General features: G+C 40.7%; 1 protein-coding gene across 1 annotated transcript in view; it reads left to right on the top strand.

Moving 5' to 3' along the window:
- LOC111951643 (probable E3 ubiquitin-protein ligase HECTD2) overlaps nucleotides 1–16,427 on the top strand; it is a 42,588-nt gene extending 26,161 nt beyond the window's left edge. The window contains 6 exon segments of the mRNA XM_070434979.1: nucleotides 648–649; nucleotides 3,932–4,026; nucleotides 6,333–6,439; nucleotides 14,788–14,903; nucleotides 15,276–15,419; nucleotides 15,690–16,427. Of these exon segments, the coding sequence (XP_070291080.1) occupies nucleotides 648–649; nucleotides 3,932–4,026; nucleotides 6,333–6,439; nucleotides 14,788–14,903; nucleotides 15,276–15,419; nucleotides 15,690–15,810 (585 nt within the window). The 3' untranslated portion in view covers nucleotides 15,811–16,427.
- The last annotated feature ends 10,477 nt before the right edge of the window (nucleotides 16,428–26,904 follow it).

The raw sequence follows: 26,904 nt of genomic DNA, 5'->3' as shown, positions 1-26,904 counted from the left end.
CACATTAGGTTCCTTGATACAAATTAAGCAACGATTCCATGCCCTGAAGAATTCAGGCTATTCTGGAGGCAAAGAGGGGTCCGACCCGGTACTAGATGGCTGTACCTAATAAACTGACAACTGAGTATATCATATACATATCATATACAGTGCGTTTGAAAATTATTCATACCCCATGACTTTCCACATTTTGTTATATTAGACTTATTCTAAAATGGATTAAGTAGATGTTTTTCCTCATCAATATACACACAATACCCCATAATGACAAAGCGAAAACAGGTTTTTCAAATTTTTGCACATTTATTAAAAAACAAATACCTTATTTACATACAGTACCAGCCAAGTTTGGAAACACCTACTCATTCAAGGGTTATTTATTTGTACTATTTTCTACATTGTAGAATAATAGTGAAGACATCAAAATTATGGCATTCTCTCAAACAGCTTCACCTGGAAGGCTTTTCCAACAGTCGTGAAGAAGTTTCCACATATGCTGAGCACTTGTTGGCTGCTTTMCCTTCACTCTGCGGTCCAACTCATCCCAAACCATCTCAATTGGGTTGAGGTCAGGTGATTGTGGAGGACAGGTCTGATGCAGCAGTCCATCACTCTCCTTGATCAAATAGCCCTCACACAGTCTGGAGGTGTGTTGGGTCATTGTCCTGTTGAAAAACAAATGATTGTCCCACCAAGCGCAAACCAGATGAGATGGCGTATCGCTGCAGAATGCTGCTGGTAGCCATGCTGGTTAAGTGTGCCTTGCTTTTTAAATATATCACAGACAGTGTCACAGCAAAGCACCATCACACCACCACCTCCATGCTTCACGGTGGGAACCACATCATGCGGAGATCATCTGTTCACCTACTCTGCGTCTCACAAAGACATGGCGGTTGGAACCAAAAATCAACATTTAGACTCATCAGCGCAAAAGGACAAATTTCCATTGCTCGTGTTTCTTGCCCAAGCAAGTCTCTTATTATTATTGGTGTCGTTTCTTTGCAGCAATTCGACCATGAAGACCTGATTCACGCAGTCTCCTCCTGAACAGTTGATGTTGAGATGTGTCTGTTACTTGAACTCTGTGGGCTTTAATTTCTGAGGCTTTTACCTCTAATGAATTATCCTCTGCAGCGTAATTAACTCTGGGTCTTCCTTTCCTGTGGCAGTCCTCATGAGAGCCAGTTTTCATCATAGCGCTTGATAGTTTTTGTGACTGCGCTTGAAGAAACTTTCAAAGTTCTTGACATTTTTTGCATTGACTGACCTTCATTGTCTTAAAGTAATGATGGACTGTCATTTCTCTTTGCTTATTTGAGCTGTTCTTTGCCATAATATGGACTTGGTATTTTACCAATAGGTCTATCTTCTGTATACCACCTCTATTGTCACAACTGATTGGCTCAAACGCATTAAGAAGGAAATAAATTATTTTAATAAGGCACAACTTATAATTGAAATGCATTCCAGGTGACTACCTCATGAAGCTGGTTGAGAGAATGCCAAGAGTGTGCAAAGCTGTCATCAAGGCAAAGTGTGGCTACTTTGAAGAAAAGGATGGCTACTTTGAAGAATCTCAAATATTTGTTTAACAATTTTTTTGGTTACTACATGATTCCATATGTGTTATTTCATAGTTTTGATGTTTTCACTATTATTCTACAATGTAGAAAATAGTAAAAATAAAGAAAAACCCTTGAATGAGTAGGTGTGTCCAAACTTTTGATTGGTCCTGTATGCCTTAGAATTGTTATATCTCGGACAGTTTCTTGGACTTCATGGTATAGTTTTATGCTCTGACATGCACTGTCTACTGTGGGATCTTATATAGACCGGTGTTTCTTTCTAAATCATGTCCAAACAATTGAATTGCCCACAGGTGGACTCCAATCAAGTTGTTGTAGTGACATCTCAAGGATATTCAAAGGAAATTGGATGCACCTARGCTAAATTTGGAGTGTTCTAGCAAAGCGGTGTGAATACTTACAGTATGTGAATGAGATTTCTGTGTTTTGTTTTCAATATATTTGCAAAAATTGCACACAAAAAAACAAAAAAATTGTCATTATGGGGTATTTTGTATAGGTGGGTGAGGGAAAAAATTMATATAATCAATTTTGAATTCAGGCTGTAACACAACAAAATGTGGAATAAGTCAAGGGGTATGAATACTTTCTGAAGGCACTGTATCATATGTTCTATATCCTTTATTCACCAGCTGAGTTCAACACCAGAGCAAATACATTATCTACAGTGGGGAGAACAAGTATTTGAAACCCCTGCCCCGATTTTGCAGGTTTTCCTACTTCAAAGCATGTAGAGGTCTGTACTTTGTATCATAGGTCACTTCAACTGTGAGAGACGGAATCTAAAACAAAAATCCAGAAAATTCACATTGTATGATTTTAAGTAATTAATTTGCATTTTATTGCATGACATAAGTATTTGATCCCTACCACCAGTAAGAATTCCGGCTCTCACAGACCTGTTAGTTTTTTCTTTAAGAAGCCCTCCTGTTCTCCACTCGTTACCTGTATAAAAGAACCTGTCCACACAACTTCATAAACAGACTCCAACCTCTCCACAATGGCCAAGACCAGAGAGCTGTGTAAGGACATCAGGGATAAAATTGTGACTTGCACAAGGCTGGGATGGCTACAGGACAATAGGCAAGCAGCTTGGTGAGAAGGCAACAACTGTTGGCGCAATTATTAGAAATGCAAGAAGTTCAAGATGACGGTCAATCACCCTCGTCTGGGGCTCCATGCAAGATCTCACCTCGTGGGGCATCAATGATCATGAGGAAGGTGAGGGATCAGCCCAGAACGACACGGCAGGACCTGGTCAATGACTTGAAGAGAGGCTGGGACCACAGTCTCAAAGAAAACCATTAGTACACACTAGCCATCATGGATAAAATCTGCAGCGCAGCGCAAGGTCCCCTGCTCAAGCCAGCGCAAGTCCAGGCAGTCTTAAGTTACCAATGACCATCCTGAATGATCCAGAGGAGGAATGGGAGAAGGTCTGTGGTCTGATGAGACAAAAATAGAGCTTTTTGGTCTAACTCCACTCGCGTGTTTGGGAGGAAGAAGAAGGATGAGTACAACCCCAAGAACACATCCCAACCGTGGAAGCATGGGGTGGAAACATCATTCTTTGGGGATGCCTTTTCTGCAAAGGGGACAGACGACTGCACGTATTGAGGGAGGAATGATGGGGCATGTATCGCGAGTTTGGCAACAACCTCCTTCCTCAGTAAGAGCATTGAAGATGGGTCGTGGCTGGTCTTCCAGCATGACAACGACCCGAAACACAACCAGCCAGGGCAACTAAGGAGTGGCTCGTAAGAAGCATCTCACGGTCCCGGAGTGGCTAGCCAGTCTCCAGACCTGAACCCAATAGAAAATCTTTGGGGGAGCTGAAAGTCCGTATTGCCCAGCGACAGCGCCCGAAACCTGAAGGATCTGGAGAAGTCTATATGGAGGAGTGGGCCAAAATCCCTGCTGCAGTGTGTGCAAACTGGTCAAGAACTAAAGAAATGTATGATCTCTGTATTGCAAACAAAGGTTTCTGTACCAAATATTAAGTTCTGCTTTTCTTGTATATCATATGTCATGCAATAAAATGCAATTAATTACTTAAATCATACATATGTGATTTTTGTTTAGATTCCGTCTCTCACAGATGAAGTGTACCTATGATAAAATGTACAGACCTCTACATGCTTGTAAGTAGGAAAACCTGCAAAATCGTCAGTGTATCAAATACTTGTTCTCCCCCGTATACCTCTGGTTTCTGATTACAGTAGCTATTTTTAAGCCCACATGTTTACCGTAAGTGAATGTTGACCATAAACTAATAAGCTTTGGCCTTTCCCAGGAAATCCACTCTCATCATTTTAAGTTAATGACTGTATCATTGTATCTAGGTTTCAAGAGGAGCTCGGGGTGGTCAGGTTCCTATAACCTAAACCTGGAGGTGACAAGATTCCAGTCAACAAACAGAAACAGAAAGGGTGAGTAGGCCTCTACTTGTAGATTAATATATGAAGGGTAGACATACATGTACAGGACACAGGATGTGCTTTGTTTTGTCCCATCCCATCTCTAACGCAGCTAATTCAACTAGTTCTGTTCGTCAATTTAGACCACAACACAATAAAATACACGTCGTGCCTCCGGGACCACATTTCTGTTTAGAAAATCGGAGATGTGCCGTTCACTTTAAGCTAATTCCCCTTTCTGTGTATTTGTCTGTTTCCCATGTTGTCACAATTCTTCTCTACCTGATGTTAGTCAACTTACCTTATACATACAGTGCATTCGGAAAGTATTCAGACCCTTGACTTTTCCACATTTCGTTAGTCTTACAGCCTTATTCATAAATGTTAAAATATATATATATTTTTTTTGAATACGTAAGTGTGATATTAAATATATATATTATAAATTTGCTTTTTTTTGTTGCTTTGTCATCATGAGGGGGAAAAAACCGAGTTCAATTCAATTTTAGAATGATTGCTGTAGACGTAAAAAAATGTGGAATAATCAAGGGTTTTGAATACTTTCCGGAATGCACTATATGACCTCTATCACTCAAGTATCGCCTGCACATTGTTTAAAAAGTTATTGGAACTGACCCTGTATATACAGTTGAAGTCTGAAGTTTATCTACACTTAGGTTGGAGTCATTAAAACTCATTTTTCCAACCATCCCAAATTTCTTGTTAACAAACTCTATTTTGGCAAGTCTGTTAGGACATCTCCTTTGTGCATGACACGTAATTTTTCCAAAAATTGTTTACAGACAGATTATTTCACTTATATTCACAGTATCACAATTAGTGGGTCAGAAGTTTACATACACTAAGTTGACTGTGCCTTTCAACAGAATCAGCAAGACCTTAGAAAAAAAGTCTGGTTCATCCTTGGAGCAATTTTCAAATACCTGAAGGTACCACTTCATCTGTACAAACAATAGTATGCAAGTATAAACAACCATGGGACCACGCAGCCGTCATACAGCTCAGAGCGAGAGGCGTTCTGTCTCCTAGAGATGAACGTACTTTGGTGCGAAAAGTGCAAATCAATCCCAGAACAACAGCAAAGGACTTGTGATGACGGTGGGGGAACGGGTAAAAAGTATCTATTCCACAGTAAAACGAGTGTTTATATCGACAATAACCTGAAAGGACACTCAGAAAGGAAGAAGCCACTGCTCAAAACCGCCATTAAAAAGCCAGATACGGTTTGCAACTGCACATGGGGACCAAAGATCATACTTTTTGGAGAATGTCCTCTGGTCTGATGAAACAAAAATAGAACTGTTTGGCCATAATGACCATCGTTATGTTTGGAGGAAAAAGGGAACGCTTTGCAAGCCGAAGAACACCATCCCACCGTTGAAGCATGGGGGTGGCAGCATCATGTTGTGGGGGTGCTTTGTTGCACGGGGACTGGTGCCTTCACAAAATAGATGACATCACGAGAGGGAAATTATGTGGATATATTGAAGCAAAATCTCAAAGACATCAGTCATGAAGTTAAAGTTGTCGCAAATGCATACAAATGCAAATGCATACCAAGCATACTTCCAAAAGTTCTGGCAAATGTTTTTAAGACACACAAAGTCAAGGTATGGAAGTGGCATCACAAAGCCCTGACCTCAATCCCATAGAAAATGTGTGGGCAGAACTGAAAAAGCGTGTGCGAGCAAGGATGCCTACAAACCTGACTCAGTAACACTAGCTCTGTCAGGAGGAATGGGCCAAAATTCACCCGACTTATTGTGGGAAGCTTGTGGAAGGCTACCTGAAATGTTTGACCCAAGTTAAACAATTTAAAGGCAATGCTACCAAATACTAATTGTGTGTATGTAAACTTCTGACCCACTGGGAATGTGATGAAAGAAATAAAAGCTGAAAAAAATAATTCTGCTATTATTCTGACATTTCACATTGTTAAAATTAAGTGGCGATCTTAACTGACCTAAGACCGGGAATTTTTACTTGGATTAAATGTCAGGAATTGTGAAAAACTGAGTTTAAATGTYTTTGGCTAAGGTGTATGTAAACTTCTGACTTCAACTGTAGCTTCTTACTTTCTCATGTTCTTATTTTACTTCTTGTGTGTTTTAGTTCTACCTTATGTTTAGTGCTACGTTGATATCGATTACTGCATTGTTGGTTTTGGTGCTTGTAAGAAAGGCATCACACTGTACTTGTGCACGTGACATTGAAGCATAAGACTTGAAAACTGAAACTTGTTTGAGTATGTGTCTCAATTTGTGGGTGCTTGAGTGATTTATAAAATTATTTTCTTTCTCTGCAGAGTATGTTCAGCTGTACACTGGTTTCCTGCTTAATAAGTCAATTTACAAGCAGTTTGCAGCCTTCTATCGTGGCTTCCACAGTGTGTGTGCGTCAGACGCTCTGATGGTGAGTCAGGACTTCTCTGGGTTTTCTGTGGGGGTGGGGTTAAGGTCGGCTCGGCTCCCAGGTTCTTGGAGGGTTACAATAAGTTATTACAATAAGTTATTCACATCACTGTGGTCCGAAACTCTAGATGAAAGTTCTAATACAGGTTTTATAGTAAAAGGAGGAGATAAGCTAATATCAATATGTGTACCTCACTTGAGGCTGGTGAGGGGAGAATGGCTCATAATAATGGCTGGATTTTATTCCATATATTCCATTCCAGCCATTACTATGAGCCTGTCCTCCCCAATTAAGGTGCCACTAGCCACCTGTGGTGTGCATGCATGTGTCTCACACATACACAATTGTATGAAGGAGTCTCTCTTGACTGTTAATGTAAATATGCACAACTTCTACCCCCTCCTGTTCTCTGGTCCTCCTGTTCTCCTGTTCACCCCCTCTCCTGGGGTATATTTTGCACTGACTGACATTTCTCAGATACTGTAGCCCCCCTATATTGCGAAACATGACCGTTTAAGTGGGTCAAGAATGGAGGMGATGAGTTGATTTAGTTATTTAGACAGTCTATAGGGATTAGGGCCTCCTAGGAAGAATGTTTTTACTTATCTCGTTACTGCAGCACAAATCTAACACAGCTGACTACCATTGAATACCGATCAGCCAGAGACACAGAACAGCTTATGTCCTCCCTGGCCCAGACTTGGCCAGCAGGGTAGCCTCATTTATTTATTTATTGATTGATTTGTTTATTTATTTATTTATTAAGGGGAAACAAGCTGAGACCAAGTCTCTTTTACAGTTGTGTCCTGTGATATAACAACAACACAACAATTAATAAGAATTTAAAACCAAACAAAATTAAAACATAAAAAGTACAAGATGGAGATTAAAAAGATTAAAATAAATTAACTTCTATAAGAAAAACACACATTACAAAAGCAATCACAGTTTATAATAAGAAGTTAATGTAATGTGCATTTAAACTGTRTTACAGGCACCAAAACATCTAACTGGAGTTCTCTCTGAAAATCATTCCATGAGTGTGAAGCATGATATTCAAATGGCATTTTGCCTAACTCAGTGAATCCGGGGTATCTCTAGCACTAGCATGTCCTGTGACCGAGTCTGATAAATACTGTTTGACCACTGAATTTTTGAGTTAAGATAATTAGGACATTTCTGTAAGACTGCTTTATAGACAKGTAAAAGAGAGATGATCATCTAACCAAATTCCAAGTTATTTATAGGTGGGAACATGTTCCAAAAGAGAGCCATCATGGTTAGCATTGTTCAGATTTTCAATTTGTATACTTTTGGATTGTGAAAATACCATATACTTAGTTTTACTTGAATTAAGCACCAGCCTAAGATCTACAAGTGCATCTTGAAGCAATTGGAAGTCAAATGCTTTAGTGAGTGATGGGGCTGTGGCATATAGTACTGTGTCATCAGCATAGAAATTAAAACAGCATTTCTTTCACTGAGATACAGATATCATTTATGAATATAGTGAATAATAAAGGACCTAAAATCAAACCTTGTGGGACTCCTTTGTGAACAGTGACAAAATCTGATTTTACCCCATCTGCAATAATAGCCTGAGATCTGTCACTGAGATAATTCTGAAACCACAAACATGTATCTGAGGCCAACCCCAGTGAGGTCAGTCTCTCAGGCAGAAGAGAATGATCAACTGTGTCGAAAGCCATTTACCAATGACTAACATTTTTACAAGACAGCTTAGAGATTGGTCGATCATTATCAAGGTCACCAGTATCCCCACCTTTGTGCAGAGGCAGCACATAGGCAGTTTTCCAAATCTTAGGTATGACCCCAGAGGTCAACYTGAGGTTACAAATAGGAGTACGAYCACCAGAGATAAGTGGTGCAGCTCTAGCCAGCAACCCTGGGTCAAGTTTGTCAGCCCCTATCGCTTTCTTAGTGTCTATGGCTAGCAAGGCATCAATAACTTTCTCCTCTGTGAAGAGGCTTCGTGAGAAACCCTGACCATCAGCATCCACATACTCATGCATAATGCCTTCATATGMATCTTTTCTTCCTTCATTTGTGGTTGGCATTTTCTCAACAAGATTGCCTGCTGCAATGAAGTGATTGTTGAAGGCATTAGCAATGGCGTTCTTATCAGTAATGAGTCCAGTATCCAACCCTATCTGATTTGGGAGTGTGGAGTGCATATTGTTCTTTTAATGTTTTAACTACTTTTTTAACTACTAAAAGAGATGTAGCATGGGCTAAGGCTAGATAAACTTATTATAGCTCTGACTGGCTGACTTTTAGGCAGCTGAAATTTTACCAGTAGTCAAGAAGCAGATTCCCGACCTGACAACAGTTYTGTTGCACGTTGGTTCGAATGACATTATGGGAGTGAAGTCTGAGAGACAGATTTAATTGGTGCAATGGAGAGGTAATTTTTWGKATAGATAGCCACTCCTCCCCCTCTACTCATCCTGTCAGCTCTAAAAACATTGTACCCGTCCAGTGCAATATCGGCATCATTAGAATTCCTCGATAACCAAGTTTCAGATTAAACAAAGAAATCAGGACTAGCCTGAGAAACTAAAATCTTAATCAAATTCAAAATTTGACAATATACTACATATATTCAAATGTAAAAACCCAAGTCRCTTACAGTTTTTAAAAATGTGGATTGTTGATATCGACCGGGGTATTTGATGTGTTTAGACAAGTATAACCGCCAGTGTGAACCAAGTGACAAGATTACTAAGTACATTACCCCTACATTTATGAAAACATGTGGTTAAATGGTAGTCTGATACAATACTTGCAATAGTAATACTGGGACTAGCCCTATATCATTTTGATTGTTTAAGTACCTTTTTAATGTTGGATGATAGCAGGCGGACGCCATTTTCACCCAGATGAATTCCATCATTGACGAAGTACCTCTGTTTTTMSKAAAAACAATCAAAATTGTCAACAAATGACGTGCCCATGTCTCTTAAAAGACATACAACTAAAACTCAGTCCCACAACGGCGAGGAGATGGGATTGGTCCTGAGATAACGATTCTTCCCGCAAGGCTTCGAGCTGTTTCCAAGAGCAACAAGAAGTTGTTTGAGTCTCTCAGACTAAACTCCCATAATGTCATTCGAACCAACYTGCAACACAACTGTTGTCAGGTCGGGAATCTGCTTCTTGACTACTGGTAAAATTTCAATTCAGTCAGTGACTTTAGCACCTGGAAAGCTAAGTGTGCATGTATCTTGGATTMACACTTGCTTTGGCTTTTGYAATCTATGGGGGACACTTGTGTCTCTCATGGGCTGTTGCCTTTTGACAGTGGCCATAGATGGATATCATTAGGGGTGAAAGTAAGCCGGAACGGTCCAGTACGGAGTACCGGCAAAATAAATAGTGGGGTAAGCCGTACCGGTAAAACATGAGCTTATCACAATAATTCAAACATAGATTCCAAGAAAACTGTAGGCTATTAAACTCTTTATCATTACCACGTCAGTCACATGAAAAATGTGCAAATAGACTCCAAAATGCAGTGTGGCTCGAAGATAACGGAGGCATTTTGCCAAGGCAGAGATGAGTGGCCAATACCGAGACACCCGCGTACAGCAGTGTACCATTCAATTCAGGTTACAAGACTTGTGTAGGCCGAATCWTGACAATCACCGWATGTCATTCAGAACACTTTTTGGTGTTTTGTAAGTGATYCCTCTTTGCATTCATCAAATGGCACTGTGTGGATGCTGGAATTATTTTAGAGTGGAGTAGCCTATTGGTTYGAATAGTAACMGAACTATGGACACTGAATGTAGGCCTCACATATAGCCTATTCTAATATTAACTCCTGAAGAATTAAGTGTTCCTCGCAGTAAAATTATAGACCAAATGTGAAWTGTCTCTCGGGAACAGAAGTGGAGAAATATATATTTGTTGTTTCAGCATCTTGCGAGAATGCAAATGCAAGTTTAGGGACCTGTTGTGTAGCCTAAAGTGCCATTTCTTTCAGTGACATTAAAGCCTGACAGTATTTCATTTTCAACCACATAATATATGCATCAAGACTAACTGAAATACTATCAGAAACATGTTGGATCATTTTCACAGCTTTTAATTTCCTTAAAACCAATCAAACTGTTGTCATTTGGAAATCTCCCTGGTCCCCAAACGTCCTCGCTCCGTGAGAGAAGCAGAAATGAAAGGAGAACTTTACCAAGTCAACTAGGTTGTTGATGATGCATTGGATTTATGACATCATTCTGGCGAGCAATGGCTTTATTTAATATTCTAGACGAGCATCAAGTAATGACCGGAGAGAAGCTGTCATCAAGTAAATGACCGGAGAGAAGCTGCATCAAGTAATGACCGCAGAGAAGCTGCATCAAGTAATGACCGGAGAGAAGCTGCATCAAGTAATGACCGGAGAGAAGCTGCATCAAGTAAAATAGACCGAGAGAAGCTGCATCAAGTAATGACCGAAGAGAAGCTGCATCAAGTAAATGACCGAAGAGAAGCTGCATCAAGTAATGACCGGAGAGAAGCTGCATTCAAGTAATGACAGGAGAGAAGCTGCATCAAGTAATGACCAGAGAGAAGCTGCATCAAGTAATGACCGAATAGAGAAGCTGCATCAAGTAATGAACCGAGAGAAGCTGCATCAAGTAATGACCGAATAGAGAAGCTGCATCAAGTAATGACCGAATAGAGAAGCTGCATCAAAGTAATGACCGAATAGAGAAGCGGCATCAAGTAATGACCGAATAGAGAAGCTGCATCAAGTAATTGACCGAATAGAGAAGCTGCATCAAGTAATGACCGAATAGAGAAGCTGCATCAAGTAATGACCGAATAGAGAAGCTGCATCAAGTAATGACCGAATAGAGAAGCTGCATCAAGTAATGACCGAATAGAGAAGCTGCATGTATATAATTATATACAAGTTGACTAACAAAAATTTTACCAAATGTCGGAAATTGGAAGCAGAAAAATATCTAAATGAGGCTTAAAAGCTATTTTTCCTGCACTGACTGTCTTTCCGCCTTCCCTGAGTAACATGCCCAGGTAGCCTACATGAGCCTTTTTAAATAATGTTTAACAATCAGATGAAAACAGCATAACTGGTTGTGTTTATGCCACATTAGAAGGTAGGTTAATACGTTTTAAAAGTTAAATGACAAATCTTTACTATTAAGCCCATGGAGATCTTATTAAATTCATAGGGATTCTATATGTATTTATATGATTAGGCCCATAGAGATCCTATTCAATTAATAGGGATTCTATATGTATTTCTATGATTAGGGCCATCATTTTATTTTTTAAGTATGTATGAAATTAAATCTACTTTCACCTAGTGGATCATGATCATGAGCCTTGGAACAACTCTGTGTCTTCGGGCTATAGATGTCTGGACACAGCAGGGTGAGGATGATTGACAGGCACTGTGGAGCGTGGGCCAATATTCATGTCTACTTCTACTCAGCTCACTGTGTGAAGCTGGATACAGTACACACTGAAACGTACTAGAACAGAAACATGTTAGATCTAAATCAAATGTTGACTTCCTCTATCCAGGATGTGTTGCTGTGCAAATCTAACACTTCTGAAAGCACTATCTGGAGAGCACAGGCGGCTGGTGGCATCTTAATTGGGGAGGACGTGCTAATAGTAATGGCTGGAACGGAATTAATGGAATGGTATCAAACACATCACACACATGGTTTGCATGTGTTTGATTCCATTCCAGCCATTATTATGAGCCGTTCTCCTCTCACCAGCCTCCTGTGCTGGAGAGCCACATTCTGCAATAGATGGAATTCCATTCGAAATTACTGTAATTCTACGACAGTACCAGTCAAAAGTTGACACACCTACTCATTCCAGGGTTTTTCTTTATTTTGACTATTTTCTACATTGTAGAATAATAGTGAAGACATCAAAACTATGAAATAACACATATGGAATCATGTAGTAACCAAAAAAGTGTTAAACAAATGAAAATATATTTTACATTTGAGATGCTTCAAAGTAGCCATCCTTTGATCTTGATGACAGCTTTGCACACTCTAGGCATTCTCTCAACCAGCGTCATGAGGTAGTCACCTGGAATGCATTCTTAAAAGTTAATTTGTGGAATTTCTTTACTTCTTAATGCGTTTGAGCCAATCAGTTGTGTTGTGACAAGGTAGGGGTGGTATACAGAAGATAGCCCTATTTGGTAAAAGACCAAGTCCATATTATGGCAAGAACAGCTCAAATAAGCAAAGAGAAATGACAGTTCATCATTACTTTAAGACATGAAGGTCAGTCAATACGGAACATTTCAAGTTTCTTCAAGTGCAGTGGCAAAAATCATCAAGCGCTATGATGAAACTGGCTCTCATGAGGCCCGCCACAGGAATGGAAGACCCAGAGTTACCTCTGCTGCAGAGGATACATTCATTAGAGTTAACTGTACCTCAGATTGCAGCCCAAATAAATGCTTCACAGAGTTCAAGTAACAGTCACATCTCAACATCAACTGTTCAGAGGAGACTGCGTGAATCAGGCCTTCATGGTCGAATTGCTGCAAAGAAACCACTACTAAAGGACACCAATAATAAGAAGAGACTTGCTWGGGCCAAGAAACATGAGCAATGGACATTAGACCGGTGGAAATCTTTCCTTTGGTGGGAATGTGTGAGTCCAAATGTGAGAMTTTTYGTTCCAACCAATGTGTTTTTGTGAGATGCAGAGTAGGTGAACAGATGATCTCCACATGTGGTTCCCACCGTGAAGCATGGAGGAGGAGGAGGAGGTGTGATGGTGCTTAACCAGCATGGCTGCAGCAATACACCATCCCATCTGGTTTGRGCTTAGTGGGACTGTCATTTGGCAAAGAGTGGCTACTTTGAAGAATCTCAAATATGGAATATATATTTGTTTAACTATTTTMGGGGGTTACTACATGATTCCATATGTGTTATTTCATKGTTTTGATGTCTTCACTATTATTCTACAATGTAGCAAATTGTAAAAATAAAGAAAACCCTTGGAATGAGTAGGTGTGTAAACTTTTGACTGGTACTGTGTATGCTTACTCATACTGTACATTCCTGAAATACTTTAGCTAAAATACAATGGAATCAATTATATGTTCAGATTGTGAACTCTCAATAGATTTGTCAATTTATTTCCTCCTGACAGAGAGGTCATTTAGTGTATGTTACCTGCCTGGTAATTAAATAAACAAAATACTAATGTTGGTGGTACATATCTGTTTGTCAGAGACACTAAAGCGTCCTAGAATAGGCATTCAGTATTGGTTGAAAACCTGCTGACACTGAAGAACTTGATGACCTATAGAATAGTTTGGAGTTACAGATGTAGGATCTTTAATTTGACCCAGTTTACTACAGCAGGAAAATGATGCTCAGCAAGAGGAAATGTGAATAACTATGTGGATTGTCATTCATTTTTGTAGGGGTTCACACATGTTTCGTAAGGGAAATTACAAACTTCAGAAGCTTTTTTTTAAACCTCAAATACAGTTCAAGTTTTACATTGCAAATTAAATTAAGATCCTTCATCTGTATTGTAACACACTGAGTTAATAAGTAAGATCGTTGTTAATATTGGTGCAACTCCAGGATCTGTGGCTGGTTGACTATGTTCAATGTTGGTCTGTCCACAAGTGTACACACACACACACACGCAGACAATGTGGGTATGGTCTACACCCTGCCAAGTTACTGTATGTCTGAGCCAATCCTAAACGAGTTAAGATCAAATATTTGTGTTTAGGCTCTTGCCAAACTTTACATTACCACTAAGATGTATGGTCATGTAGAATATATGCGAATCACTGTGAAGCACACATTGTAGGCCACAATGAATGTATGTGCATGGACTCAAACACAATATTGATAGACAAGATAAAGCACTGAACTTAAAAAGATCTCATCGTATGTATTGTTGGCATTGTCAGCAAWTCCCTCATGTCAGGGAGCTAGTCAGAGCTCTGCGCTCAGCTGTGTGATATAAATCCCTCATCTAAAGCTATGTCTCAAACTAAGCCCTGGATGCATAGTCCAATATGTGATGTTACTGAATTACAGTAGGCATAATATGAGACTGTTATGTCTATATCACAGGAGGTTGGTGGCACCTAAATTAGGGAGGACGGGCTCGTGGTAATGGCTGGAGCAGAATTAGCTGAATGGTATCAAATACATCAAACATATGGTTTCCATTTGTTTGATTCCATTCCATTCACTCCATTGTAGACATTATTATGAGTTGTCCTCCCCTCACCAGCCTCCTGTGGTTTATACTATAGGGCACTCCTTAGTGATGATGTTGTGGTTGTGCAGCTGCTGAGGCCAGAGGAGGTGGAGATGCTGGTGTGTGGGAGTCCAGAGCTGGACATGAGCGCCCTYCAGAGAGCAGCTCAGTACGAGGGCTACAGCAAAGCTGACCTCACAGTACGGTAAGGGTCATGCACACAAACACACAGTGCACCCAATCTATACAACTATGCATACCTTTTTCGTCTTTCACCTGGCCAGCAACCCCTGATCCTGCTGTGGAGTACAAATATCCAATATCACAAAGCCTACAGCAACAAACCATTATGACACACCCATGCAGTGCTATAGGGCCTTTCACTCTGTTGGAGGAACCTAGAGCTGAACTCTTCATACCTCCTCCACTCGCTGGATCCCTGCAGCCAGCCAGTGCCCCCTTACAGCTGTAAGTTGCTCCTCTCCCTTCCAGGCCTGTTTACTCCAGCTGCACCCCCCACCCCCCTTTCCTTACAGAAAAGTCACGTTGGCTATGTTTTTCTTYTATGTGTGTTTAGCTGTTTTTGGGACGTGGTGCTGGCTTTCCCCTTGGAGTTGCAGAAGAAGCTGCTCCACTTCGCCACAGGAAGTGACCGTGTCCCCGTGGGAGGGTTGGCCGACCTCAACTTCAAGATCGCCAAGATCGACGTGTCCACTGACTGGTACTGTACAGTCATCTCATTGCCTCTTACTCTCACATATATCCAACCATATAGAACAATATCTAAATAGACCAGCTATTATATGTTGACTTAATTAACTGGTTGACTGCAAATGCTATATGTTGAGCATCATATAGTATTGTAGAGTATAAGTGGACAGATATTTAGTGGTGTCATTGTAATCTGTTATAATGCAGCCAGGTTTAGTGCAATGGCAACAGAAGGGCCCTTACGGTAATTGTTTATACAGGTTATCCTTGTCTGTTTCAGGTTACCCATATCTCACACCTGCTTCAACCAGATCTGCCTCCCACCTTATAAAAGCAGGAAGGAACTGAAGCAGAAGTTAACCATCGCCATCTCAAACGCAGAGGGCTTTGGCTTAGAGTGACTCAGTCTACAGCTATGAGATTCACAGTAAGACGAGAGTAGGTGATTCCTTTCCAAATGTACTTTAGAATTACATTCCTTCAAAAATAGAATTTGATATAGACTACATGACCAAAAMTATGTGGACACCTACTCATCGAACAACTCATTCCAAAATCATGGGCATTAATATGGAGCTGGTTCCCCCCTTTGCTGCTACAACAGCCTCCACTCCTCTGGGAAGGCTTTCCACTAGATGTTGGAACTTTGCTGCGGGGACTTGCTTCCATTCAGCCACAAGAGCATTAGTGAGGTCAGGCACTGATGTTGGGTGATTAGGCCTGGTTCGCAGTCAGCGTTCCAATTCATCCCAAAGGTGTTTGATGGGGTTGATGTCAGGGCTCTGTGCAGGCCAGTCAATTTCTTCCACACCGATCTTGACAAATCATTTCTGTATGGAACTTGCTTTSTGCACTGGGYCATTGTCATGCTGAAACAGGAAAGSGCCTTCCCCAAACTGTWGCCACAAAGTTGGAAGTACAGAATCGTATTGAATGTCATTGTATGCTGTAGCGTTAAGATTTCCCTTCACTGGAACTAAGGGGCCCGAACCATGAAAAACAGCCCCAGACCATTATTTATCCTNAAGGGGCCCGAACCATGAAAAACAGCCCCAGACCATTATTTATCCTCCAACAAACTTTACAGTTGCCACTATGCATTCGAGCAGGTAGTGTTCTCCTGGCATCAGCCAAACCCAGATTTGTCTGTCGGACTGCCAGATGGTGAAGCGTGATTCATCACCCCAGAGAAAGTGTTTCCACTGCTTCAGAGTCCAATAGCAGCGAGCTTTACARCACTCCAGCTGACYCTTGGCATTGCGGATGGTGATCATAGGCTTGTGTTCGGCGTCTCGGCCATGGCAACCCATTTCAAGAAACTCCCGACGAACAGTTCTTGTGCTGACGTTGCTTCCAGAGGCAGTTTGGACCTCAGTAGTGAGTGTTGCAACTGAGGAGAGACGCACTTCAGCACTCGGCGGTCCCGTTCTGTGAGCTTGTGTGGCCATTCATTTGAAGGGGTGTCCACATACTTTTGTGTATATATAGMMTATTTTTGTGAGGTCAAAATGTGTATTTTCTTAGCTTGATTTGTATTACACTGTTATAAATATTCAAAACTAAGGCTTTGCTGGTTAAAGAATGTTACGTGTCATGAGATATAGATTGTCTTGTGAGGTCCAGGATGTGTAATTGCTGCCTGTTGATGGGCACAGCAGAATCTTTCACTTGTTTGGTAGTAATAAGAAATGTGAGCTCCTGTTTCTATGGTAGCAGTGGAACCATGACTGTGTCTGGTTGTGTGTTTGTTTATCTCTTTAACTATTACGGTAAGTAGCTTTGTGGCCTTATTTCTGCCTGCCTGGTAGACTGCCAATGTAAAGAGAATCCTTTGGTCAGAAACGTTGTGCAGGATCTTCGGTTAAACAAAGCATTATCAACATAAATCTGAAAKGTAAAAGGCACACTCATTAGCGTTATCATTTAAACAAACAGAGCATTACATGTAAGTCAAGCCCAGATTGTTTGGGTAATTCAGTATCTTCACACCATCCTGCCTTCAACAACTTTCAGGAAGCTAATAATAGATGTTTGATACATTTATCATAGAAGTAGCCTGTGACTATGAAAGCCTCCCTTTCTAAGACTGATAGACTTGTATCAGAACTCTTCAACCCGTTGGCTCAAAATGATCACATCTGCTCATTAGACTGAAAACTTACCAACATATTTATTTTGTTTATGTTTTACTACACTAACCTGCCTATAGAATTTAATCTATCACTTTCTTGTCTTACAAAGTAACTAATCATAAGTCAATGTCATAGTCTGTCACATTAATTAATAATAATGCATGTTCTATTCTGACTGTAGAGCTACACGGAATGTACAAAACATTTAGAACACCTGCTCTTTCTATCACCCAAAGGACATCTAGCCAACTTGGCAGTCAARATGGACCAGCATCCCTGTGGAGCGCGTTCGACACCTTGTAGAGTCCATGCCCCAGCGAATTGAGGCWGTTCTGAGGGCAAAAGCGGTTGCGACTCAATATTAGGAAGGTGTTCTTAATGTTTTGTACACTCAGTTTATAATGTATATCTTTAGAGCAAGTCTATGATGTGTAATGTAACTAACTGTTGATGATGTTATGTTGTGTTTCTATTTATTTGTAAAAATTACTGTCTAGTCCCAAGTAATAAACTTATCTTTGAGGTTTTTACACTCAGAAATGAAGTTGTCTGATGGTAAATATTTTATGTTGTGAATCTGAACGATCCGACAATGTGTGCAGGGCCAGGTTAAATGTCCAAGGTTGATTCGATTTGGCAAAATCTCTGAGCTGTTATCAGGCGTTGTTTTGCAAAACAGATATTGTAATTGGTTTGATGTGGCAAATGTGGCTCCATCCAACTTAATACCKCATATCTATATTTCAGCCWCACACAACCATATCTGAGTTTGAACTACCACAAGCCGTAATGTAACAGGTCAAAATGGCCTGCCTGAAGAGGAGGGGCACAGAGGACTTGAKACCCTAAGAGAGGGGTAGAGGAACATGCTGTAATTTTCAGAAATGGCTACTAAGTCAGGTCCCGCATTRTGACAGCTGACTGATACACAGCCAGGGTCATAGGCCACAGAAACACCATTAAAGGCCCAGTGCAGTCAAATTAGATTTTCCTGTGTTTTATATATATTTCCATAGTATGAGGTTGGAATAATACTGCAACATTTTGGAAAATGAAGCCCTTTTAGTGTAAGAGCGATTTCAAAAGACTATCTTAAATGTCAGACTGTTTTGGTGGGTTGGAGTTTTGACATGGCCAGGCAGTAAATTAGTACATAGCACAATAAGAAAGAGTTCCAAACCTCTCACTCAGACCACTCATAGACAGTCCTAGCAAAATTCTTGCTTGAGAAATTGCTCTTGGCTAAGAAGCTATTTTTGTTTCTTTTCAACCATTTTAATTGAAAACAATTACAGTAAGGTACATAATTGTTACCCAGAAATGATTTCATATTCAGATAAAAATGGCTGCATTGGACCTTTTAAAGCATCTTGATGAGTGGCTTGTAAACCAGTGTCATATATAGAAAGAGGGAATGATAGAAAGGGAGAGCGTGATGAGAAGGAGTAGCATTGTCAACACAAAGTTCACGATCRGCTGCAGAATGCTTTGTCCCTGCAGCTTAAATCAAGTGTACCAGAATAGGAACCATCTGTGCTTACAGGGTGACCTAGGGAAATGAGCCAGACAGAGGTGGCATGAATCATTTACACGTTAGGGTGCATTGTTTAAACAACATTTAGTACAACTTTTGAAATAACCACATACTATGCACAATAATCATAGAACAATAACTAAAAAACTACTTATTAACCTGACTTCATTATATCCAACTTCAGTTGTGACTGCTCTGGGTTGTTCTCACATGATGCAGTCTAACCACAAGTTGTTGTGATAAAGCATAGACTTAAGTCCCAGGAATATGATTTCCTCRGTGCCATGGCCATGTTTTAGAACACCTTGGTGGTGATTGTAGTATCTGACATTAAATCAGTACCCACAATTTGGTTTGCAATGGGAGGGTATATTACTGGAAACMTTCTATGTTTACCAGTAAACCACCAGAATTTTGGTATCTTTCAAGAATTGTATGTAATCTATCACAAGACCCTTTTGGGTACTTCAGATTATCACAGGTGTCTGTAATTATTTCCGGCCCTCTGTGTGGACTTGCCAAGTAAAAATAATGAAATCAATCAAATATAAACCATGAACTAAGTGAATACCATTGGTGTTTAGTATGAGGGTTTCKGCATGAAATATCCTTTATAATTTTTAAAACTTATTTGACTATGTCAGTATGTATTTGTTGTCAATGTTTTTGTGTCAAACTGTTGGCAGTTGTGGAAAAAGTCAACAGTTGAAAGAGTTGCGGAGTTCATTGAAAATAATGCCATTGTTGATTTAGATGCTTTTTTCATTGATTAGGCTGTTTTCTCTTGAACCATATAGTTTATCTACTAGAAACTCATGGACAAGATGGACACAGATATAAAAAATGAATAGTATATGTATATTATTCAAATAGAAATTACCAAAATTACAATAGATTGCATAGATTATCTGAATTACCAAAWTGACTAAAGATTCCAGTAAAATACCAGTAGCTTTGCAACTACCCACAATCCATGTCTGTAGAGCAATACGTTTGCTATAACATAACACTGTTCTTCCTGCCTTGTATGCACCAAGTCTACTCAACCTGACTCCTCCCCCCTTTCTCAAACTCACACACGCAAACACACACACCAAAAGCAGCATAATTCCTGTTCCCACTCACCACTTTCTACCTCAGCAATATGAAGTTGACTGATTTTACYAAATAAAAGTTGGGAGTGATGTACAGTACATGGGTGGTGAAAGACTGACAGGCAGGGAGAACTCCTATACAAGGAGCATTTAACATGCTCCACCATTGCTGAGAGTTTTACATGGATGAGGAAGTAAATAGTGTCTACAAGATGCATTATTAGGTTCCACTTGAGCTTTGCAGTGTGCAGAGGCATAAAAAACGAATGAATCACTTTGAACGCAAAACAATTGTTATTTTTTAATGGAATTATATTACTGGTCGATCATGGTTGTAAATAATCCTAGGACCTTTAAAAGGTTAATTGTCATTTAATCAATCTCCTGATTACTCAATTTGATTAGGTATAATATGGTATGATTCTGATTATACCAAATCCCCTTCTGAAGCAAAAGTATGTGTCTATAAAAACAAGACAGGATTGATGACTAGTAAAAGAAGGGACCATCCCCAAAGCTGTGCTCACTATGCTGTTCATTGCCCCAGAATAGCCAACTGACCCTTGTTCGGGTTCACGAGGACATCACAACATCACAAACAAACATGCAACCCCTTTGGTCATGTCATCTCCTGCCAGCCAGAATTTTGAGCTCACAGATATGCTCGCCAGTGAAATAGAAACATAATTAGCTACCACACCCTGATCTGTAGGAGCATCTCAAGAACTATATGTCCATTGAATGTCCTGCCCTCTCACATTATCATCCTACTTGTTTTATCAAATCAAATGTATTTATATAGCCCTTCTTACATCAGCTGATATCTCAAAGTGCTGTACAGAAACCCAGCCTAAAACCCAAAACAGCAAGCAATGCAGGTGTAGAAGCACGGTGGCTAGGAAAAACTCCCTAGAAAGGCCAAAACCTAGGAAGAAACCTAGAGAGGAACCAGGAAATGAGGGGTGGCCAGTCCTCTTCTGGCTGTGCCAGGTGGAGATTATAACAGAACATGGCCAAGATGTTCYAATGTTCATAAATGACCAGCATGGTCAAATAATAATAATCACAGTAGTTGTCGASGGTGCAGCAAGTCAGCACCTCAGGAGTAAATGTCAGTTGGCTTTTCATAGCCGATCATTAAGAGTATCTCTACCGCTCCTGCTGTCTCTAGAGAGTTGAAAACAGCAGGTCTGGGACAGGTAGCACGTCCGGTGAACAGGTCAGGGTTCCATAGCCGCAGGCAGAACAGTTGAAACTGGAGCAGCAGCACGGCCACGTGGACTGGGGACAGCAAGGAGTCATCATGCCAGGTAGTCCTGAGGCATGGTCCTAGGGCTCAGGTCCTCCGAGAGAGAGAAAGAAAGAGAGAAAGAGAGAATTAGAGAGAGCATACTTAAATTCACACAGGACACCGGATAAGACAGGAGAAGTACTCCAGATATAACAAACAGACCCTAGCCCCCCCAACACATAAACTACTGCAGCATAAAGACAGGAGGGGTCAGGAGACACTGTGGCCCCATCCGATGATACCCCCGGACAGGGCCAAACAGGAAGGATAWAACCCCACCCACTTTGCCAAAGCACAGCCCCCACACCACTAGAGGGATATCTTCAACCACCAACTTACCATCTTGAGACAAGGCCGAGTATAGCCCACAAAGATCTCCGCCACGGCACAACCCAAGGGGGGGCCACCAACTCAGACAGGAAGATCACGTCAGTGACTCAACCCACTCAAGTGACACACCCCTCCCAGGGACGGCATGAAAGAGCACCAGTAAGCCAGTGACTCAGCCCCTGTAATAGGGTTAGAGGCAGAGAATCCCAGTGGAGAGAGAGGAAGTTGGTGGTTGCTCTGCCAGGCAGAGACAGCAAGGGCGGTTCGTTGCTCCAGAGCCTTTCCGTTCACCTTCACACTCCTGGGCCAGACTACACTCAATCATACAGTGAGGGAAAAAAGTATTTGATCCCCTGCTGATTTTGTACGTTTGCCCACTGACAAAGAAACGATCCGGCTGTAATTTTAATTGTAGGTTTATTTGAACAGTGAGAGACAGAATAACAACAAAAACATCCAGAAAAACGCATGTCAAAAATGTTATAAATGTATTTGCATTTTAATGAGAGAAATAAGTATTTGACCCCCTCTCAATCAGAAAGATMTCTGGCTCCCAGGTGTCTTTTATACAGGTAACGAGCTGAGATTAGGAGCAAACTCTTAAAGGGAGTGCTCCTAATCTCAGTTTGTTACCTGTATAAAAGACACCTGTCCACAGAAGGAATCAATCAATCAGATTGGCCTTCACACTGGGGCATATACTGTATTTCTATTTACTTATTCTTCTACACTCCCCTTCATATTTATTTGGACAGTAAAGCTACAATTAAAAATGTGTCTCTATACTGTACTTCAGCCTTTTGGATTTGAGATCAAGAGCTTGATTCAATCAGTGGCGCTGAAGGCCTGCGCGGKTGGCAATAGAAATGTAAAGGCAATATTCCTGCGTTCACGGTAAACGCTGCATATGTCGGCTCAATAGGAAATTACCTTTACATTTTAATCGCGCTACAGTGCGGATCTTCAACGATAKGATTAAATATTCATGATGCGATGGTACAGAATGTCACCTTTCATTTGAGGGTTTTAACTTTTTATTATGAGGGCACTTTATGTGTCTAGTCGCCCCATGTAAAGAAGTCATAACTATTTGGACAAATTCACTTGTAGTCAAAAGTTAAGTATTTGGTCCCATATTCTTTGCAAGAAATGACTACAGCTTGTGACTATGCTATATTTGCATGACTATATTTGCAGTTTGTTTTGGGTTATGTTTAGCCCAATTGTAACTGAATGGGGCATGATGACTGGAGTAATTGAATTCCTAAGTGAGTAGATCATATATTTCTGAACACTTCTAAATTAATCCTGATAATGCCATGATTAAAAGGGAATTACACCCTGGCTCTGCCACAGTATATAGTCATTACTATATTAACAGCGTTACGCTTTTATCAAAAACATCACAATTATCCAAACCACAAGCTAGAAACTTTTTAATTTCACTGGTAGAAYGTTTTGACTTCCTGTGTATTCGTCTGCACAAAGTGAACCACAAATTCCGGCATTCATAGCGAATGCACTCCTGCCCGCTAAGGTAGATGGGGCGTGCCCACAAAGTTGGATGATGGCTTGTACTTTGAACGAACAGCACACAGCAATCTCAAAAATATGGGTTATGTTTTACTGTTCTACCTACCAGAGATTTACCCCAATGCTGCCAATGGCAAAGATTATCAGAGGGATTTTCAGGCTGAACTGATGGGGAATACATTTTGATGACAGCTGATTTTACCATTGATTTATTATTATTATTTATTTTATTCACATCAAAACGTATGATTCTCAATTAGTCAACTAACGCTAGCTAGCCTAGTGTAACAGTGTTGCTTCRGTCCCTCTCCTCACCCCTACCTGGGCTTGAACCAGGGACCCTCTTAAAACATCAACAATTGCCTCCCACAAAGCATTGTTAGCCGTGGCGTTTGTGGAGCAGTAGGTAACGATGCTTCGTGGGAGGCAGTTGTTGATGTGTTCAGAGGGTCCCTGGTTTGAGCCCAGGTTGGGTAAAGGATGAGGGACGGAAGCAAGACTATTACACTAGCTGGAATAGCTAGGTAAGTTAGCTAGCTAACGTTACAGTCCTGAATTGAACTCTGAAAGCCATCAGCGAAATCATATACAGTGCAGTCAGAAAGTATTCTGACCCCTTGACGTTTTCACATTTTGTTACTTTACAGCCATATTCTAAAATGGATGAAATTTTATTCAGTTTATTCACCTCATCAATCTACACATAATACGCCATAATGACAAAGTAAAACAGGTTTACATTTTTTTTGTTGCAAATGTATTAAAAATAAAAAGTTMAAATATCACATCTACATAAGTATTCAGACCCTTTACTCAGTACTTTGTTGAAGCACCTTTGGCAGCGATTACAGCCTTGAGTCTTCTTAGGTATGACTCTACAAGCTTGGCACACCTGTATTTGGGAGTTTCTCCCATTCTTCTCTGCAGATTCTCTCAAGCTCTGTCAGGTTGGATGGGGAGCGTCGCTGCACAGCTATTTTCAGGTCTCTCCAGAGATGTTAGATCGGGTTCAAGTCCGGGCTCTGGCTGGGCCACTCATGGACATTCAGAGACTTGTGCCGACACCACTCCTGCGTTGTCTTGGCTGTGTGCTTAGGGTCGTTGTCCTGTTAGAAGGTGAACCTTRGCCACAGTCTAAGGTCCCGAGCGCARTGGATCAGGTTTTCATCAAGGATCTCTCTATACTTTGCTACGTTCATCATTCCCTCGATCCTGACTAGTCTKCCAGTCCCTGCTGCTGAAAAACATCCCCACAGCATGATGCTGCTACCACCATGCTTCACTGTAGGGATGGTGCCTGGTTTCCTCCAGATGTGAAGCTTGGCATTCAGGCCAAAGAGTTCAATCTTGGTTTCATCAGACCTTGGTTTCACTCTCATGGTCTGAGAGTCCTTTYTGTGCCTTTTGGCAAACTCCAATCGAGCTGCCATGTCCCTTTTACTGAGGAGTGGCTTCCYTCTGGCAACTCTACCATAAAGGCCTGATTGGTGAAGTGCTGCAGAGATGGTTATCCTTCTGGAAGTGGCAAAATAATTTTAATTCAGCAAATAAACACTGGAGTGATAGATGTGCAGAAGATGAATGTGCAAGTAGAGATACTGGGGTGCAAAATACCCACTTTTTWAAAATAAATAACAATATGGGGAGGAGGTAGTTGGATGGACTATTTACAGATGTGCTATGTACAGGTGCAATGATCTGTAAGCAGCTCTGATAGCTGATGCTTAAAGTTAGTGACGGAGATATGAGTCTCCAGCTTCAGTGATTTTTGCAATTCGTTCCAATCATTGGCAGCAGAGAACTGGAAGGAAAGGCAGCCAAATGAGGAATTGGCTTTGGGGGTAACCAGTGAAATATACCTGCTGGAGCGAGTGCTATGGGTGGGTGCTGCTATGATGACCATTGAGCTGAGATAAGGCGGTGCTTTACCTTATAGATGACCTGGAGCCAGTGGGTTTGGTAACGAATATGAAGCGAGGGCCAGCCAACGAGAGCATACAGGTCGCAGTGGTGGGTAGTATATGGGGCTTTGGTGACGAAACGGATGSCACTGTGATAAACTGCATCCAATTTGCTGAGTAGAGTGTTGGAGGCTATTTTGTAAATGACATCGGCGAAGTCAAGGATCGGTAGGATAGTCAGTTTTACGAGGGTATGTTTGGCAGCATGAGTGAAGGATGCTTTGTTGCYAAATAGGAAGCCCGTTCTAGATTTAACTTTAGATTGGAGATGCTTAATGTGAGTCTGGAAGGAGAGTTTACAGTCTAACCAGACACCTAGGTATTTGTAGTTGTCCACATATTCCAAGTCAGAGCCGTCCAGAGTAGTGATGCTACATGGGCAGGCAGGTGCGGGCAATCGGTTGAAGAGCATGCATTTAGTTTCACTTGCATTTAAGAGCAGTTGGAGGCCAAGGAATGAGAGTTGTATGGCATTGAAGCTTGTTAGTTAACGCAGTGTCCAAAGAAGGGCCAGAAGTATACAGAATMGTGCTGTCTGCGTAGATGTGGATCAGAGAATCACCAGCCGCAAGAGCGACATAATTGATGTATACAGAGAAAAGAGTCGGCCCGAGAATTGAWCCCTGTGGCACCCCCATAGAGACTMCCAGAGGTCTGCCAGCTACAAATGWCTATTGTAGCTGGAAACGGCAGATTTTTTATGGAATATCTACATAGGCGTAGAGAGGCCCATTATCAGCAACCATCACTCCTGTGTTCCTATGGCACGTTGTGTTAGCTAATCCAAGTTGATCATTTTAAAAGGCTAATTTATCATTAGAAAARCCTTTTGCAATTATGTTAGCACAGCTGAAAACTGTTGTTCTTATTAAAGAAGCAATAAAACTGTCCTTCTTCAGACTAGTTGAGTATCTGGAGCATCAYCATTTGTGGGTTCGATTACAAGCTCAAAATGGCCAGAAACAAAGAACTTTCTTCTGAAACTCATCAGTCTATTCTTATTCTGAAAAATGAAGGCTATTCCATGCGAGAAATTGCCAAGAAACTGAAGAATCTCGTACAACACTGTGTACTACTCCCTTCACAGAACAGKGCAAACTGGCTTTAACCAGAATAGAAAGAGGAGTGGGAGGCCCCGGTGCACAACAGAGCAAGAGGACAAGTACATTAGAGTGTCTAGTTTGAGAACAAGCATTATTCACGGTTCATCAATGATTATCCATAATCAAGGTAGCATCCGTATGAATGTTGAAGTGTTCAGAAACATATATTCTTACAATAAAAGTAACTCCAAAATGGCACAAGAAATTATTCACCATTCAGTTTCTATTGGACAGAACATAATCCAAAACACAACCAAAACATACCACAAATGCATCCAACAAGTTTGTAGAAATGTGCCAGGAATATAGGACTAAATACTAAATGTTTGGCATACACTATAAGTGAATGTGTACAAATACTTATGACTTTTTCAAATGGGGGACTTGACACATTGTGTTTTTATTTCTAAACGGTAAAACATATATATATATATATATATATATATATATATATATATAAATAGAGAGAGAGAGAGAGAATAAAAATATGCCTGGACATATTTGGATTGGTGAGAAT

Source organism: Salvelinus sp. IW2-2015, linkage group LG25 (assembly GCF_002910315.2).
Source record: "Salvelinus sp. IW2-2015 linkage group LG25, ASM291031v2, whole genome shotgun sequence".
NCBI lineage: Eukaryota > Metazoa > Chordata > Actinopteri > Salmoniformes > Salmonidae > Salvelinus > Salvelinus sp. IW2-2015.
Note: the sequence above shows the minus strand (reverse complement) of the source record. Positions and strands in the feature narration are given on the sequence as shown.